At 47.7% G+C, this 18,294-nt stretch overlaps 1 protein-coding gene across 4 annotated transcripts in view; it reads left to right on the forward strand.

Moving 5' to 3' along the window:
* PRR5 (proline rich 5) overlaps positions 1–13,954 on the forward strand; it is a 75,751-nt gene extending 61,797 nt beyond the window's left edge. For 3 of the 4 annotated variants that reach the window (XM_083181266.1, XM_083181268.1, XM_083181267.1), the window contains 6 exons: positions 4,836–4,884; positions 5,257–5,314; positions 7,514–7,605; positions 8,089–8,229; positions 10,426–10,564; positions 13,298–13,954. In XM_083181266.1, the coding sequence (XP_083037392.1) occupies positions 4,836–4,884; positions 5,257–5,314; positions 7,514–7,605; positions 8,089–8,229; positions 10,426–10,564; positions 13,298–13,842 (1,024 nt within the window). In that variant the 3' untranslated portion in view covers positions 13,843–13,954. The remainder of the gene's footprint in view (positions 1–4,835; positions 4,885–5,256; positions 5,315–7,513; positions 7,606–8,088; positions 8,230–10,425; positions 10,565–13,297) is intronic. The other variant, XM_083181269.1, reaches the window with a different exon arrangement.
* Positions 13,955–18,294: the final 4,340 nt, after the last annotated feature.

The raw sequence follows: 18,294 nt of genomic DNA on the forward strand, positions 1-18,294 counted from the left end.
ATTTTGCATTTAAAAAAAAAAAAAAAAGCAAGCAATCCTTTGAAAATATCTAATTATGGATCAGTAAATTCCCACAAGGGCCAGGATCTCTATACAGAAACCTATCTGATATAAGTGGAAATTTGGCAGGTCCAGGGGAAATCATAAATCTTTTGGCCCTTGTTAAACATTTCGCCAAAGGGGAATCGTACTCAAGATGTTGTTTACTTGTCTCAGAATACAGGAAGAAATTGAATGAATGGTTTGTGTCGGGGGGGGGGGGATCCGGATTTCCAGGCAACGTCTATTTATAGATATTTATCTGAGGAGCGTCCGATTCCTACGGCCGGACAACTGCAAATAAAAGTGATTGTTAAAATCGCTTGGAACCCGGTTACTGGATTTGGGGGAGGGGGTTATTCTGGTTGGTTACACAGTAACATCCATTTGCAGCCTGCTCGGATCCGCCCCCATCATTCGATGGTTGCCGACCATCGAATGATGGCGAAGGGCCACGCATCTGTAAGGTTGCCACAGAGCAACCTTACAGATCCGTGTCTGCTCGGGGGGAAGTAGGCAGTCAGCTGATATCCGGTGATGTCATGTGCCCGCCCCTCAGCCTGTCCGTCATCCCTCATTAGCATGAGAACGCTGGGCGTTCTCATGGGAACGCCCATGAAACGCTGGGCATTCCCATAATGCGGGTAATGGGGCCGCCCCACGCCCCTCTCCGCCCCACGCCCGCAAGGTTGCGGCAGTCCTTTTATTGAAGATGGGATGTTATATTGATGATGGGATGTTGCCCATAGCAACCAACCAGATTCTATCTATTATCTTCTGGAAGGTGCTAAATAAATAAGTAGAATTTGATTGGTTGCTAGGGGCAACATCCCATCTTCAATAGTACTCCCATCTTAGTAAATTTACCTCCAGTCATGCATATTACCATCTATTATTGTTCAGAGCATCCACATTACCTGGGAAAGGTGGGTTTCAAGTATTAAGCAGTAAAGAAATCGCCGATAGCAACCAATCAGCATCTTCTTATCATGGAGCTGATGTATCAACCAGTGAAAAGAGTGGCCCAGGGGAGAGGTTGCCCATAGCAACCTATAAGCCTATAACTATCATTTTATAGCGTGTACATGATAAATGGTTCCTCAAAGATGATTGGTTGCTATGGGAAATGTCTGCTTGATACATCAAACCTGTGATCACTGCTACTGACCAGAAATATTGCAGGCAATATTCAGCCAATGGGCGTGTCTGCCGGGGTGCATTCACCTTCAGGCCTCAGTAAGCATCCCTTCAAAATGTACCTAGAAATGGATATTATAATTTGATATGGTTGTTAATGTTTAATAACATGCTGCTCTTATTTTGTTTGTTGGTTAGGTCTAAAGGACCTGTCATGTGACAGGGGAGGAGCTTCTCTCACCGCCTGGTTACTAAGGCAACCAGTGGTGGCATGGATAGTGAAGCTGCAAGTCCCCCAGCCTTGCTCCTCCCCCTGAGTCTGAAAGGTCCTTCAGCCCACTAGGATTTAGCAACTACCGTATAGCTATGTCATGTCATTACCCAGAACCCTCTGCTTCTGTCGCATCTCAGTATAGCTATGCCATCTCATTACCCAGAACCCCCTGCTTCTATAGAAACACGCTTGTAACCACCTCATGTAATTTCCCAGAATCCTCTGCGGCGCAGCAGCCCCGTCCATGTTTGTTATCCATCCCGCAATTCCTCTGAGGGAATTAGCTGACCCTTGTTAGCTCAGCGGTGACACAACATCCCATAATTGCTGCTCCCAAGTGTAATTATTCCTTAATTGAAACTCTTTCATTTAATGGAGCAAATGTTCATTCCCTTTCTTCTGAGTTTTATTAAGCAGACAGAATTGACTATAAATCTATAATTCTTCTCATTCCAAGGGCCATTGACTATACGACGGCTTCACAGGTTAATAGTACGAGGGACGTCAACGCTTAAAGCTTTCGGGGCCTGTTTTGCAAACATTGTCACAGTTGAAGTCATTTATTTCCCCTCACTTGGACAATAATAAACCTGGTGTATACGGGAGGCTCGATATAAACATAACGTATTTGATAACACAAACATGTATCTATGAGCCTCATTCAGGCCCGCTCACCGGGCTGTGAATTTGCAGCCTGAGAGACTATGTAACGACTAAGCATGCGCAAGCTATCTGTCCGAAGACAAGCATCGATGGGCTAGCCTTTGCACGCTGGTTGCAGGATGATTGTTATCCTGCGGGGATTTGGGGGCGTGTCGCCGGAGTGCCCCAGAAAACTAAGGCGTTCCCCGGCTGTTGGGAGGGAGGGCCACTGACATCAGAGAAATATCTGTGCTTGTTACTTCATTGTCCCAGAGCGACTCGTCCAAAGAGCTGACACACAGATGGTATTATGTAACTGATTGAGGTCGACATGGGAAAAGGTCCACATGGTTATAGGTTGTAAAGTCATTCATTCGACAGGTCGTTCGTTCAACAGGTCATTAGTGCGACAATGTCTAGGTCGACAGTCAAAAGGTCGACATGGGGTTTTCCCCTGGTTTTTTACCTGAATGTCAACACAGTCAACATGGACACAGTTTAAAGTGCACCGCATTCCCTCGCATCGGCTGCTGCGCTCGCAATGCATCGGGCACGGTGCCTCGCTATGCTCGGCACACTATTTTATTCTCCCACCATGTCCTAGTGGAAGGTAGGGCATGAAATACCACCTGTCGACACATGTCGGCTCAAAAAAAACAGTGAAAAACTCCATGTCGACCTTTTGACTGTCGACCTAGACAATGTCAAACTAATGACCTTTCGACCTTTTCCCATGTCGACCTTTTTCCATGTCGACCTAATGGTTTTGACCTAATGACTGTTGACCATAATGCTGTGGACCAAATGACCGCATCCCTCTCCTTCATCATTGTGTTATTCCCCCAGCTGAAGTATACACCGCCAGGAAAGACATTACTCTGTAAGGAGCTTCTCTAAAGCATAAACATTGTGGGTTATATTTCTTTCTTTGAAGTAGCCAGTATCAACTTTCCATTAAGCATGACCTTGAGAAAGTGCTTAATTAAGTAATAAAACATTTATTGGTTCATTTTATTTATCTGTTTGAATGGTTCCCATGAGCCATTGCGGCGATTACAGCTTGCCTGGATCGCTGTATAACGCTGTTTATCACTGGTGTTTAATATTGTATCAAAGCGGTGTTATTTCCTGCATTATCTCCACCCTCAGACAACTTGATTTTATTGACTTGTACTTGCCCTCAGGCAACAGTTACGCAGTTTATTTGTTCAGATTGGTCTTTTTGTCTTTGGTCTCAAACATGACATGCATTAAAATGTAATATATTTGTCCTGACGCACAACCCTATTCAAGGCTGCTTCTGCAGCAGTTGGGTACTGTGTTGGCATTATCTCAAAATTGCTTAAACCTCTTGAACCCTTTCAGTGCCAATATCTCTGTGAGAGACGTGCAAAATATCCGCAAAAAACCCGTCAGCGTCGCTCACATTTGTTATATAAATTCAAATAAAAAATGTTGTGTAAAAAAAAGATTATGGGGTATATTCAATTGATGTCGAAACTGCTGCCTTGCCGAAAAGATGTTTTCGACATTAATAGGTTGGAAGGGGTTCTGACCTATTCAGTGCTAGATGTTTTTTTTTCGACAGGTCGGAATGTTCCCACCTGCAGAAAACAAGGTGGATTGGCAGAATAACCGCAAATCCACCTGCTTTTGACGGAAACATGTTACCGGCAATCTCAATCCGACATGGAAAGATGCCATATTGAGGCAGGGAGGACGGCGCCGGGTGATCTGCAGCAGCTTACACAGAGCCGTCCTCCTGTCCGCTGCCTCCCACACCCTCTTGCCACCTTTCTAACCCACCCGCTGCGCTCACCTGTCCCACCGCTGGGCCGGGTGAGAGCAGCTCACCTGATTCCCGCTGCCTTCCGGGCGACCCTGCTGCCTCCCGTCGCTGCGCTCACCCGGTCCCGGCCGGGTGAGCATCAATTAGCGGCCAAATCCGACATCCGGATTTGGCCGCTGCATTGAATAATGAATGCCGGATCCATTCCATCAAGAGAATTTTAGAATGGATCCGACATCCATTGACTATACCCCTATATTTCCTATAAAAGGTCAGGTTGTTATGATGAATACAAATGTTTGCTTGCCAATTTTTACACCTATTTTTACAATTTAACATGGCACTCAAAGGGTTAAGAATCTGGTATAGAAATGTTATTTACATATGACTTTACCCAGAATTCCAGGAGCTTCAAAACTTTATTATTCTGATTGTGTGAAATAATAACGGTCCCAGGAATTCAGAAATGTCATTGACGGATCTGTTGCTGATTTATTAATACCTGGGAGGTGGATGATGTATGTACAAATGAACCACTCTAAGGGGTAAGCTTTTAAAAATGAAAAGATGATGATGTTGCCCATAGCAACAATTTCAATTCTGTCTTTCATTTCTCTATTGCATCCTAGACAATGATAAACACAGGGCCAGATGCACTAAGCTTCAAAAGTGATAAAATGGAGAGTGATAAACAGCCAGCCAATCAGCTCCTACCTGCCATGTCACAGACTGTGTTTGAAAAATGTCAGGCAGGAGCTGATTGGCTGGTTTTTATCACACTCCATTTTATCACTTTTGAAGCTTAGAGAATCTGCTCCATAATCTGATTGGTTGGTTTGGGCAACACCGCCTCTTTTCAGTTTTAGAAGCTTTAGTAAATGTGTCCCTTTCCTCCTGTATGTAACCGTACGGTCTGTGTCCTTTGGTAATCTCCTCATTGTTTTTCTGCCATAGACAACTGTTGAAAACTGAACTGGGCTCATTTTTTACAGAATACCTTCAGGTACGTGCATCGCCGCCTCTGTGTGGTCTGAATAATAGACATTTATATCTCTTTGTGGTGTAAATAATCGATGGGCCCCACAAGACACTTGGCCAGATTCTCTAAGCTTCAAAAGTGATAAAATGTCAGGCAGGAGCTGATTGGCTGGCTGTTTATCACTCTCTATTTTATCACGTTTGAAGCTTAGAGAATCTGGCCCACTGTGCTTGGTGGACAGGCAGCTGGGCCCACGCTGTGGCTTTCCCCAGCGTGTATAGAATGATGAAAACGTACAACGTCTTTTTCTTGTTTCCATATTGTGCTGGTCGCATCTCAAGGCCAATATGCACAATGCGGGATCGTTCTCACTGTCTTATGACTCTCTCGTTTCAGAACCAGCTGCTCACTAAGGGGATGGTGATCCTTCGGGACAAAATCCGCTTTTATGAAGGTAAGACGCTTCTGCTGTGCTGGACGGTGTCTCAGCATAACCTGAATCAACAGCCATATGAGATTTTGGTTAGAGATGATCACTTTTTGTATTTTTGCCCTTATGTTTTTGCTACCGGCTAGGGGGTCTGGAAAATGTCACAGTTAGTAATGAGCGCACCTGTGCACCAGCTAGGTGGTGTGGGGAATGTGACAGTTAGTAATGAGTGCACCTGCGCCCCAGCTAGGTGGTCTGGGAAGTGTTACAGCTAGTAATGACTGCACCTGTGTATCAGCTAGATGGTCTGGGAAATGTTACAGTTAGTAATGGCCGCACCTGTGCACCAGCTAGGTGGTCTGGGAAATGTTACAGTTATTAATGACTGCACCTGTGCATTAGCTAGGTGGTCTGGGAAATGTTACAGTTAGTAATGACTGCACCTGTGTGTCAGCTCGGTGGTCTGGGAAATGTTACAGTTAGTAATGACTGCACCTGTGCACCAGCTAGGTGGTCTGGGAAATGTTACAGTTAGTAATGACTGCACCTGTGCACCAGCTAGGTGGTCTGGGAAATGTTACAGTTAGTACTGACTGCACCTGCGTATCAGCTAGATGGTCTGGGAAATGTTACAATTAGTAATGACTGCACCTGTGCACCAGCTAGGTGGTATGGGAAATGTGACAGTTAGTAATGACCGCACATGTGCACCAGCTAGGTGGTATGGGAAATGTGACAGTTAGTAATGAGCGCACCTGTGCACCAGCTAGGTGGTATGGGAAATTTTATTTATTTATTTATTTATTAACAGTTTCTTATATAGCGCATACATATTACGCAGCGCTTTACAGAGAATATTTGAGCATTCACATCAGTCCCTGCCCCAGTGGAGCTTACAATCTATATTCCCTACCACATGTACATGCACACACAGACATTCTAGGGTTAATTTTTGTTGGAAGCCAATTAACCTATCTGTATATTTTTGGATTGTGGGAGGAAACCGGAGTACCCGGAGTAAACCCACGCAAGCACGGGGAGAATATACAAACTCCGCACAGTTAGAGCCATGGTGGGGATCGAACCCATGACCTCAGCGCTGTGAGGCAGTAATGCTAACCATTACACCATCCGTGCTGCCCCAATGTGACAGTTATTAATGACTGCACCTGTGCACCAGCTAGGTGGTCTGGTAAATGTGACAGTTAGTAATGACCACACCTGTGCACCAGCTAGGTGGTCTGGGAAATGTGACAGTTAGTAATGACCGCACCTGTGCACCAGCTAGGTGGTCTTGGCAATGTTACAGTTATTAATGACTGCACCTGTGCACCAGCTAGGTGGTCTGGGGAATGGGACAGTTAGTAATTACTGCACCTGTGCCCCAGCTAGGTGGTCTGGGAATGTGACAGTTAGTAATGACCGCACCTGTGCACCAGCTAGGTGGTCTGGGAAATGTGACCGTTAGTAATGACTGCACCTGTGCACCAGCTAGGTGGTCTGGGAAATGTGAGTTAGTAATGAGGGCACATGTGCACCAGCTAGGTGGTCTTGGCAATGTTACAGTTATTAATGACTGCACCTGTGCACCAGCTAGGTGGTCTGGGAAATGTGACCGTTAGTAATGACTGCACCTGTGCACCAGCTAGGTGGTCTGGGAAATGTGAGTTAGTAATGAGGGCACATGTGCACCAGCTAGGTGGTCTTGGCAATGTTACAGTTATTAATGATTGCACCTGTGCACCAGCTAGGTGGTCTGGGAAATGTTACAGTTAGTAATGACCGCACCTGTGCACCAGCTAGGTGGTCTGGGAAATGTTACAGTTAGTAATGACTGCACCTGTGCACCAGCTAAGTGGTCTGGAAAACATGACAGTTAGTAATGACTGCACCTGTGCACCAGCTAGGTGGTCTGGAAAACATGTACTGTTGGTAGATCTCGAGGACCAGTTTGGCCAGCTCTGTTCTAGACTGACATTAGGAACATTATATTTTGATATTGGCGCATGTGTCACCAGAAATCACCCAGCCTAATATTATTACTTGTGCCAGGAAAATAAGCACATTGGTATTGGCACGTTTGCCATCATCCGCTTCTCCCAATAACAGGCTGTATCAAACTTAAATCGGGACTTGGCCCTCGGGCACTAGGGGCCAATCAGATAGGTCAGCAGAGTTTGGTGGCAATTATCATTATAACATTAATCCTTTGCTGTATTTCAGGGCAGAAACTCCTGGATTCCTTAGCAGAGACCTGGGATTTCTTTTTCAGCGATGTCCTACCAATGCTACAGGCCATTTTCTATCCTGTCCAGGTAAATATACTGAGTCCTATACCACAGGTTCTCAAACTCGGTCCTCAGGACCCCACACGGTGCATGTTTTGCAGTTCTCCTCACAAATCACACAGACTTCTCCCAGACTTACGAGATACCCACGGTCATCCCAAAACAGCTTTCCCCCTATACGCGCTTGTACTGGATAACTCAGCTGCAGATCTTCACTGTAGGAGACGTTTAATGACAAACGAGTGAAGAAACGCGTTAGCCGTCTCCTTGGTGGCCTCATGTCATCCCCCGCTGGTTTACCCACCTACTGCCACTTTCCCACGCGGTTCGTAAGCTCCGTGGGTGGGAGAGCTGAGCACAATATACAGAAGAACTGCTGGACCACAGCAGGCACCATAAATGGTGTTTTCTGTGGAAGAAGGACAATAAAACCAGATAAAGAACTGATTGAATATAAGTTTAATTTACCCTATAAATGTATTATAATATGTGCCATTCTTGTCTTCCAAGGGGAAGGAGCCCTCCATCCGCCAGCTGGCCCTGCTGCATTTCAGAAATATAATCACCCTAAATCTCAAACTGGACGATGCCTTATCCCGACCGCGTGCCCGCGTGCCCCCCTCCATTATACAGATGCTGCTAATACTTCAGGTATGAGAATTATTGTGGGAGGATTCCTTGGCGCCAAGCAGTGCGTAGCTGACAACGGTTACCGCTGGGAGTCGCTGAATGGATTCGGATAAAGAGGGAGAGAGGCAATTTTGGAGGGCTTTCCTGGAGGGAGGGGTACGGGAGTGGGATAGCCAGACAAGGGCGTGTTGCCGCCAACCACTGTGTCTTTTGTCGCAGTTGCTCTGTCATTGGCGGCCATCGTGCAACTCCACAGCACCGGTACATTATCTGACGTCATCTAACGCACAGCGGCGCGTAAGCACCACCGCCAGTTGGCATAACGGTGGGATGCCGATCAGCTGCGGCATCAGTATAAATTTGCAGTTGCGCTACGCACAAAGACGCAGTCACGGTTGCAATGGCGCCAGCCTCTCAATCAGGCCCTAAGTGAGTTATAATTCTTAGCACAGTACACTTCGGGGTGATTCAGGTTGGCTCGTTAGGCAGTGGTTGTTCGCGGCTTATGGAGCCCCTTAACACCGCCCGCCCGAATCGGCCCGTTTATTTGTTGGCTTGTGCTGTATTGCAGCTTGCTTGTATAGCCGGCATAGACGGGTACCAGGAAAGTGACGGGCAGAGAGAGACTGAGCTCTTTATTAAAGTGACTTTCCTGGCTGTAATCGGCCTTCATCTCTGACCTTTACCAGCGCTCGTCATGTAACCGCAGCAGCCTGTAATGTTATTATTAATGCCAGTTACACACTTCATGTACTTGTGATTACATTGATCTCTGCTGCTTTCAGGGGGAAATGAGTCAGTGTAAGGTAACGTTTGTTTTCCTCGCGGTGACTCAATGTGGACACACGTGAGGAAATATTGGGCAGATATAGCCGCTCAGATCACCTCACAGGGGTCACATTGCCGAGGACGGAGAAGATGTTCCTTCTGTTATCCCAGCAGATATCTCAGAATGATCCTGTATTTATTATTTGCTTTGTGAAAAAAGAATGAAAATCAGATTTTCCAGTCCGTGTTCTTCCCTATACATAGAATATAACTCCGAGTAAGGTACTGAGAAATAGGTATAGATTCCGTGTTCTATAAGTTACCCCCCCACACACACACCACCACCACCACCAGTGATGCGTTTACATTGCACAATGTCATGAGTTACATCTGTGTGGACTGATCTGGAACAGGTTCTGTGGCTGTTTTCTGAAAGAGAGATTCCAGAAGAACCAAAATTATCATTCCAGAAGCAGTCAGATCGGATGATTGGATCTGCACAGACTTTTTGAACTAGGTTCCGATCAAATCGCATCGCACGCAAATCACATGTGATTTGCAATTATTGCAGTGTGTATGGGCACCTTTAGGATGGAAAATCGCTCAGACGATAAATCAGTAATGCCTACGCGTGAAATCTGATGTTCTCATTATTGTATAATTGATCTGAAAGTCATGAAGTTGGTTGGCTCCTGAGTGACTAGCATAGAGTTATTAGTCCCAGGGCTAAAAGGGGTGTGGTATAGGGGTCCGACAGTCGGGATCCCGGATCCAAGCATCCTAAATACAGAGGTGCAGAAGATATCAGGAAATGCTGGCCCTGCTCACCACGAAGAGCGTAAACATGACAGTATGCGCTCAGGGTGGTGGAAGGTGAACACACAGGGCAGGCTGGCACCCAGATACGGTGCCCATTAGACCCACTGTAGAGTGCTGCCTTGTATGTCCATATCAACTATGTTTACAACTTTAAATAAAGATTTGTCAAGTTATTAATGATTGAAAAAAAAACAGGACTATCAGGAAATATATATTTGTTCCTGGAGTGAAAACAAAGTGTGGGCGCTTGTTTTCAAATAGCAGAATACCAGCTCAGTCTGTCTCCTGCCCCTGTTTGCATAGTGCCAGCGGCATTAGAGAGGGGTTTGGAGCAAGGAGAATAGGAAGCATTTGCATGAGAGTTTGTGGACTAAAAACGGTCACAGATCAAAGTAAAACTGTCACGGCTCAAAGTGAAAGTACATTGCAGAAGCTGTTATTTTGACGGGCTTTTAACCAGTACAGTACATGTTCGGGAGTAAAGAGAAATCAGGAAATGACCGATATATTATGTGCATTATATACAACGTGTTCTCAGATAAATGACGTGTCTTCTTTCAGTGGCATTCTTGTGTCATGGATACACGCGTGTGTCACATGTTGTCTGATGTCTGTCACGCTGTATTGCAGGGTGTCCATGAATCCAAAGGCGTGACGGAGGAATATCTGAACTTGGAGGGGCTCATTAAGAAGGTGGTCTCCCCGTATCTCGGTACATACGGCTTGTACTCTAGCGACGCTCCCTTCACACACTCCTCCTGCATCCTGGGTATGAGCACAGATGTAATACAGGTGGCACTGGGGGGGGGGGGGGGATTCGATTCTCAGCGATGTCTGCAGACTCACGGCCACCAGTGTGGAGCATAGGAAAAACCGTTTATCTACTGCTCCTTACCTCTGTGATCCCGCCAGTGACCACTGGAGGGCGCATAAAAGAAGCCCCGTTCGGTACACACACACAAACACCCACATGTACACTGCACCCCCATCCTCTTCCATATTCTGCAGCCCCTACCATACACTGTACTATATACCCCTTTTTTATATTGTGCCCCCTATATATATAGGGCACCTCCTGCTCCTACCATCTATACTCGGCACCCCATCGCATACTTTGCACCAGACTATCCCACAGCACTCAGTGGAGGAAGTGTGGCCACTTACCAGCAGGGGGGGGGTGTGATCAGTCCGGCAGGACTGTGGTGACCAGGAGGAAGAGGGGTTTAATGCTGGGGCTGAAGATGATGCTGGTAAGGAGAAGTAAGATATCCGGCTCATCCGCAGAGGGGCGGGGTCCTGTGCTCGCCCCTCCCACACCCTGCACAGCCCATGCCCAGACCCTTCCAGCCAGCTGCTGGTGGCTACTGGTCTCCTCTACCCCCAGACTGGCCGGGAGCTGTGCTGGTACTGGTGAGCTTACTCTAAACCATGCAGTTCCTGTGTGAGTTCTAGTGACCGCCCACCCTATAATCCCACCCCAGTGTCCTTCATTCTGACAGTGTGCCAACTAGTTAAGCAATAAGAACTACAGTATTATTTAGCACCTTCTAGAAGATAATAGATAGTAACTGATTGGTTGCCAATAGCAACATCCCATGTGAAATAGAAGTCCCACCCTACTTAATTTCCCCTATCTTGTTACTGTAGGAATTTCTTAGTAGCACTGAAACGGGTATGGTATAAGGCACAGTCGGGATGCAGCCCTGCAGCCCATAGGTAAAACCGCCACTGATTCAGACGGTCGTTTCTCTAACAACAGAATCCCAACTGTCAGGAGCCCGACGAGGGAGGGGCGAGCGCATTCAAGCCCCTTGCAGGCATGCTGCGCTTGCTACGCTGCGGGCTCTGTGATTCACGATATTCTATTCTCCCTCCATGGGGGATGTGGACCCCCACAAGGGAAAATAGGTAAGTGGGGAATCCCGACTGTTACAAGTCAGGATACCCACTTACAGGGCCTACAGGACGATGTCGGGCAAACGACCATCAGAATCCCGACAGTCAGAATCCCCACGGAAACATATGCGATCGGCGTCATTGCAAGGTTACGGAATTGTACTTTATTATAATGGATTTGGTGCCACCTAGTGGACATTATGTGTAAATACACAATAATAATTTATTTTTACCACATGTATTTCTTCAGTTTAAGGGATTTAGGGGTAGATTTATTAACAGGGCTCAAGGTTCTTTATGTGTGCAGGTTCGCTTCACCATTTTATTCTGGTGAAGTGAACCTGCCTTTCTCCCGAATGTACTATTCTCTGTGTGCACGTTATGGGAGTGCGTTATCCCCTACTGCCAGGGAATACGTTTCATTCCATAACATATGTGCGCTCCCCCTTCTGCCAAGTACTGCGCATGTGCCGGTTACCTTGTCTGGCGATGTGTACCTGGCGCATGCGCAGATACATCCATCGCATGGCGGAGACCAGCAGGCGCCGGGGAGAGAAACCTGTGCCAGCCAGGGAGAGGACCAATAAAGTTTATTTTAATGAACAAAAAAAAAACTCAGTTTAGACTACTACACAGCGCCAGAATTATCCGGCGCTATGTACAAGAGATAAAAGCAGCAGCGCGTGTCCACAAAGGATGTTGATAAATAAGGTATGAAGCCGGCACCCACTTCCCCCTAAAGTATATACATTACCCCTCCTCCCCCATAGCGCCGATCGTTACACACCGGCATTGTGGGTGTCATAGATGAAGTGAAGCGATATCCCCTGCTTTAGCGCACGGGGATAGCGCATATGGGAAGTCGGACGAATGTATGGGGGCCTTTAGTTATTAAAATGGCCGTTCTATTGAAGATGGGGGGCCCAATGTAACAGGGTGTGAGAATCAGAAAGTGAGAGAATTTGGAAGAGTTTTCCCATTTTTTTTAACCTTTCTGATTGCTATGGGCAACCAACCAATCAGAACCAACTTATTTATAAGCACCTTCTAGAAGATAATCAATAGAATCTCATTGGTTACTCATAGCAACATCCCATCTGCAAAATAAACCCCTAAATACTCCAAAAATATTTTCTGAACTATTCGATGAGACTGATTACTGGTTCTCCTATTTTCATGTGCTCAGGTGTCTGCATTAACTTGAAAACTCATGTCGACCTTTCCAAGTGTCGACATTTTGCTTGTGTTGACCTTTTGTCACTGTCCACCTTGTGCATGACCTAGACATCATCGACCTAATATACCACGCCCCTTTGTCCAGTCCAGGCTTACTTTTATCAGTGAGGAGAGGAAAAATCATTCGGGGGGGGGGGGACGTGCGTTTGACAGGGGCGGTGTTTACCTTCTCGCTAGGCAGCAAATTTACGCAGGTCTGAATTACCCCAATATATGGTCATTATGGAGCTTCAAAATTAATATCTTCTTCTCTGATGTAATGTGGCTTTTTTTTTAAAGGGGCAATCGCCTACAAGGCAAAACCATGCTTGGACATAGACACGTTTCAGTTTTTCCTAGCTCCTGATGTGATTGTTTCTGTCCCCTACAGAAAAACGAATGTTCCGACGCTGCCCAAAGTCTGGCGAGATCCTCACCAAGAACCCCGTGGTACGGTCCAAGAGCTACAACAACCCCCTGCTGACTCCGGTAGCCGAGTACGAAATGGAGAGCCTTGCGTCCAACGGGACCGGCATCCGGAGACACTCCGTGTCGGAGATGACCTCGCTCCTAGAGATGCAAGGATACTCCAACCTGACCACCATCCTGGACTCCAGCTCCAAACTCTCCATGTCTGCTGCCAAAACACAACCACCCGGTGAGCCGGATCATCCCGCCATGGGCAATGGACAGTTCCCACAGAACCATAATAACAGCGAACCTCAACAAGGACTGCTACACAGCCAGCACTCAGGAGATGACCTTTCCAGAGACTCCACGTTGCTTCCCGCTCCTTCCTCCAGCCCAGAGACAATCGTTGACCAGATCCTAGAATCCATAGACTCAGACTCGGAAGGGATTTTCATAGATTTTGGGCGGGGCTGCTCTAAGTCTTCCGGATACACCGTGGACGTTGGCAGACAGAGCCTTGTATAGAACACTTCTTAGATTTCTTATTTTTCTTTTTATACGTTGCCCATGTCTTCGGGTGAGGTTGGGAGATAGAGGTAGGTTCCTGACCAATTAAAGAAGAACTACTCTCAAAATAGATTCCAGACTCCACTTTTCTTCTATGGGATCATTGTAGCGTAATATCTATATAATGTCCACAGACCTTGGGTGTTACATTATAAATGCAAGGTTTCAAAGGCTGTCTTCAGGCTATATTGGCAGCATCTATATAAAGGCTACGATACATTGGTAGAGTTTATCATTTAGGAAGCCCCTGACTGTCAGTACACCATGCAGCGCGAGATGCCTCATACATCCAGCCTCAGTACACCATGCAGCGGGATATACCTCATACATCCAGCCTCAGTACACCATGCAGCGTGTTATACCTCATACATCCAGCCTCAGTACACCATGCAGCGCGAGATGCCTCATACATGCAGCCTCAGTACACCGTGCAGTGTGAAATACCTCATACATCCAGCCTCAGTACACCATGCAGTGCAAGATGCCTCATACATGCAGCCTCAGTACACTATGCAGCGTGAGATGCCTCATACATCCAGCCTCAGTACACCATGCAGTGCGAGATGCCTCATACATCCAGCCTCAGTACACCGTGCAGCGTGATATACCTCATACATCCAGCCTCAGTACACCATGCAGCGTTATATACCTCATACATCCAGCCTCAGTACACTATGCAGCGTGATATACCTCATACATCCAGCCTCAGTACACCGTGCAGCGTGATATACCTCATACATCCAGCCTCAGTACACCATGCAGCGTTATATACCTCATACATCCAGCCTCAGTACACTATGCAGCGTGATATACCTCATACATCCAGCCTCAGTACACCGTGCAGCGTGATATACCTCATACATCCAGCCTCAGTACACCGTGCAGCGTGATATACCTCATACATCCAGCCTCAGTACACCATGCAGCGTGATACCTCATACATCCAGCCTCAGTACACCATGCAGCGTGATATACCTCATACATCCAGCCTCAGTACACCATGCAGCGTGATATACCTCATACATCCAGCCTCAGTACACCATGCAGCGTGATATACCTCATACACCCAGCCTCAGTGCACCATGCAGCGTGATACCTCATACATCCAGCCTCAGTACACCGTGCAGCGTGATATACCTCATACATCCAGCCTCAGTACACCATGCAGCGTGATATACCTCATACTGTACATCCAGCCTCAGTACACCATGCAGCGTGAGATACCTCATACATCCAGCCTCAGTACACCATGCAGTGCGAGATGCCTCATACATCCAGCCTCAGTACACCATGCAGCGTGATATACCTCATACATCCAGCCTCAGTACACCGTGCAGCATGATATACCTCATACATCCAGCCTCAGTACACCGTGCAGCGTGATATACCTCATACATCCAGCCTCAGTACACCGTGCAGCGTGATATACCTCATACATCCAGCCTCAGTACACCATGCAGCGTGATATACCTCATACTGTACATCCAGCCTCAGTACACTATGCAGCGTGAGATACCTCATACATCCAGCCTCAGTACACTATGCAGCGTGAGATACCTCATACATCCAGCCTCAGTACACCATGCAGCGTGATATACCTCATACATCCAGCCTCAGTACACCGTGCAGCATGATATACCTCATACATCCAGCCTCAGTACACCGTGCAGCGTGATATACCTCATACATCCAGCCTCAGTACACCGTGCAGCGTGATATACCTCATACATCCAGCCTCAGTACACCATGCAGCGTGATATACCTCATACTGTACATCCAGCCTCAGTACACTATGCAGCGTGAGATACCTCATACATCCAGCCTCAGTACACTATGCAGCGTGAGATACCTCATACATCCAGCCTCAGTACACCGTGCAGCGTGATATACCTCATACATCCAGCCTCAGTACACCGTGCAGCGTGATATACCTCATACACCCAGCCTCAGTACACCATGCAGCGTGATATACCTCATACATCCCAGCACCAGTACACCATGCAGCGTGATATACCTCATACATCCAGCCTCAGTACACCGTGCAGCGTGATATACCTTATACATCCAGCCTCAGTACACCATGCAGTGCGAGATGCCTCATACATCCAGCCTCAGTACACCGTGCAGCGTGATATACCTCATACATCCAGCCTCAGTACACCGTGCAGCATGATATACCTCATACATCCAGCCTCAGTACACCGTGCAGCGTGATATACCTCATACATCCAGTCTCAGTACACCGTGCAGCGTGATATACCTCATACATCCAGCCTCAGTACACCATGCAGCGTGATATACCTCATACATCCAGCCTCAGTACACCGTGCAGTACGAGATGCCTCTTAAATGGGCAATCATTTACAACTCATAGTTTTGCCTTGTAAATGATTGCCCCTTTAAAAGAAACAAGTCTGGCCGGCATCCCGCACCTTCGCCTGACTTAAATACAATCCATCCCATATGTTCCACTAAAATTCTGGAGAAAATTTCTTCAGTGACCGTTGTTAGCAGGAAATCTACTGTGCATTGGAAAAAGTCTTCCCCCTTAATTAAAATAAATATGTATTATCAATTCCCAGTTATTTAGAAGTTATTACATACATGACAATTGCTCTGTGGACAGCATAATACAGACGACGCAATGCTGGTGCAGTAATACTTCTAATTAAAACATTTTAACCATATTTATATTGTAGCTTTAGACACCATGGTTAACCATACATATCTACTACTAGGTGATTCATCGCGCCCTACGGGCGCTCTTCACACCGTCGTAAGGGGCTGCGCCCCCTTAATTTGTGAACGTTTGTATATGAGAAATATGGTTAGAATTGTATGAAAGATGCCCTGTATTGCAACTTAGGCGTCCGCGAATCGCGGGAGGGGGGGTCGCGGAGGGTGCCGCGAATTGCAGGAGGGGGGGTCGCGGGGGGTGCCGCGAATTGCAGGAGGGGGGGGGGTTGTGGGGGGGTGGATACTGCGAATCGCGGGAGGGGAGGGATTGCAGAGAATCGCGGGAGGGGGGTCGCGGGGTGGGTTTGGGTTACCGCAAATCGCGGGAGGGGGGTTACGGGGGCGGGGGTTGCGGCGAATCATGGTAGGGGGGGTCGCGGGGGATGTGCCATGAATCACGGGAGGGGGGGTCACGGGGTGGGGTGCCGAGAATCGCGGGGGTGTGTGTGTGCCGTGAATCGCGGGAGTGGGGGTGTGTGACGCGAATCGCCACAAGAAAAAATCAACACAGAAAGGTCAACACATGTAAATGTTGACATAAGTGTGGCACTTCATTGGTGTCCATGTCGACACATGAGAATGAATATGAAAACATTCAAAAAATGAAAAAAAAACATTCAAAAACTCATGTCAACCTTTTTCATTGTCGACCATAGCCATGTCAGTGTTTTCCATGTGCAATTTAATTCTGGAGCTGCCGCGAATCACGGTGGGTGCCGCGAATTGCGGGAGGGGGGTCGCGGGGTTGGGTGCCGCGAATCGCGGGAGGGCGGGGTTCACAGGGGTTCCGGTGGGGGGTTGCCGCGAATTGCGGGAGGTGGGGGGTCACGGGGGGTGCCGCGAATCGCGGGAGGGGGGTTTGCGGGGGGGTGTGACGCGAATCGCCACAAGAAAAACTCAACACAGAAAGGTCAACACATGCAAATGTTGACATAACTGTGCCACTTCATTGGTGTCCATGTTGACACATGACAATGAATATGAAAACATTCAAAAAATGAAATAAATCTTCAAAAACTCATGTCAACCTTTTTCATTGTCGACCATAGCCGTGCCAGTGTTTTGCATGTGCCATTTAATCCTGGGGCTGCCGCGAATCGCGGGGGGTGCCGCGATTTGCGGGAGGGGGGGTTGCGGGGGGTGGGTGCCGCGAATCGCGGGAGAGCGGGGTTCATGGGGGTTCCGGTGGGGGGTTGCCGCGAATTGCGGGAGGGGGGGGGGTCGCGGGGGGGTGCCGGGGTGCCGCGAATCGCCGGAGGGGGGGTTGCGGGGGGTGTGACGCGAATCGCCACAAGAAAAAATCAACACAGAAAGGTCAACACATGTAAATGTTGACATAAGTGTGGCACTTCATTGGTGTCCATGTCGACACATGAGAATGAATATGAAAATATTCAAAAAATGACAAAAAAACTTCAAAAACTCATGTCAACCTTTTTCATTGTCGACCATAGCCATGTCAGTGTTTTCCATGTGCAATTTAATTCTGGAGCTGCCGCGAATCACGGGGGGGTGCCGCGAATTGCGGGAGGGGGGGTCGCGGGGGTGGGTGCCGCGAATCGCGGGAGGGCGGGGTTCACAGGGGTTCCGGTGGGGGGTTGCCGCGAATTGCGGGAGGTGGGGGGTCACGGGGGGTGCCGCGAATCGCGGGAGGGGGGGTTGCGGGGGGTGTGA

Source organism: Crinia signifera, chromosome 4, assembly GCF_055691185.1.
Source record: "Crinia signifera chromosome 4, ASM5569118v1, whole genome shotgun sequence".
NCBI lineage: Eukaryota > Metazoa > Chordata > Amphibia > Anura > Myobatrachidae > Crinia > Crinia signifera.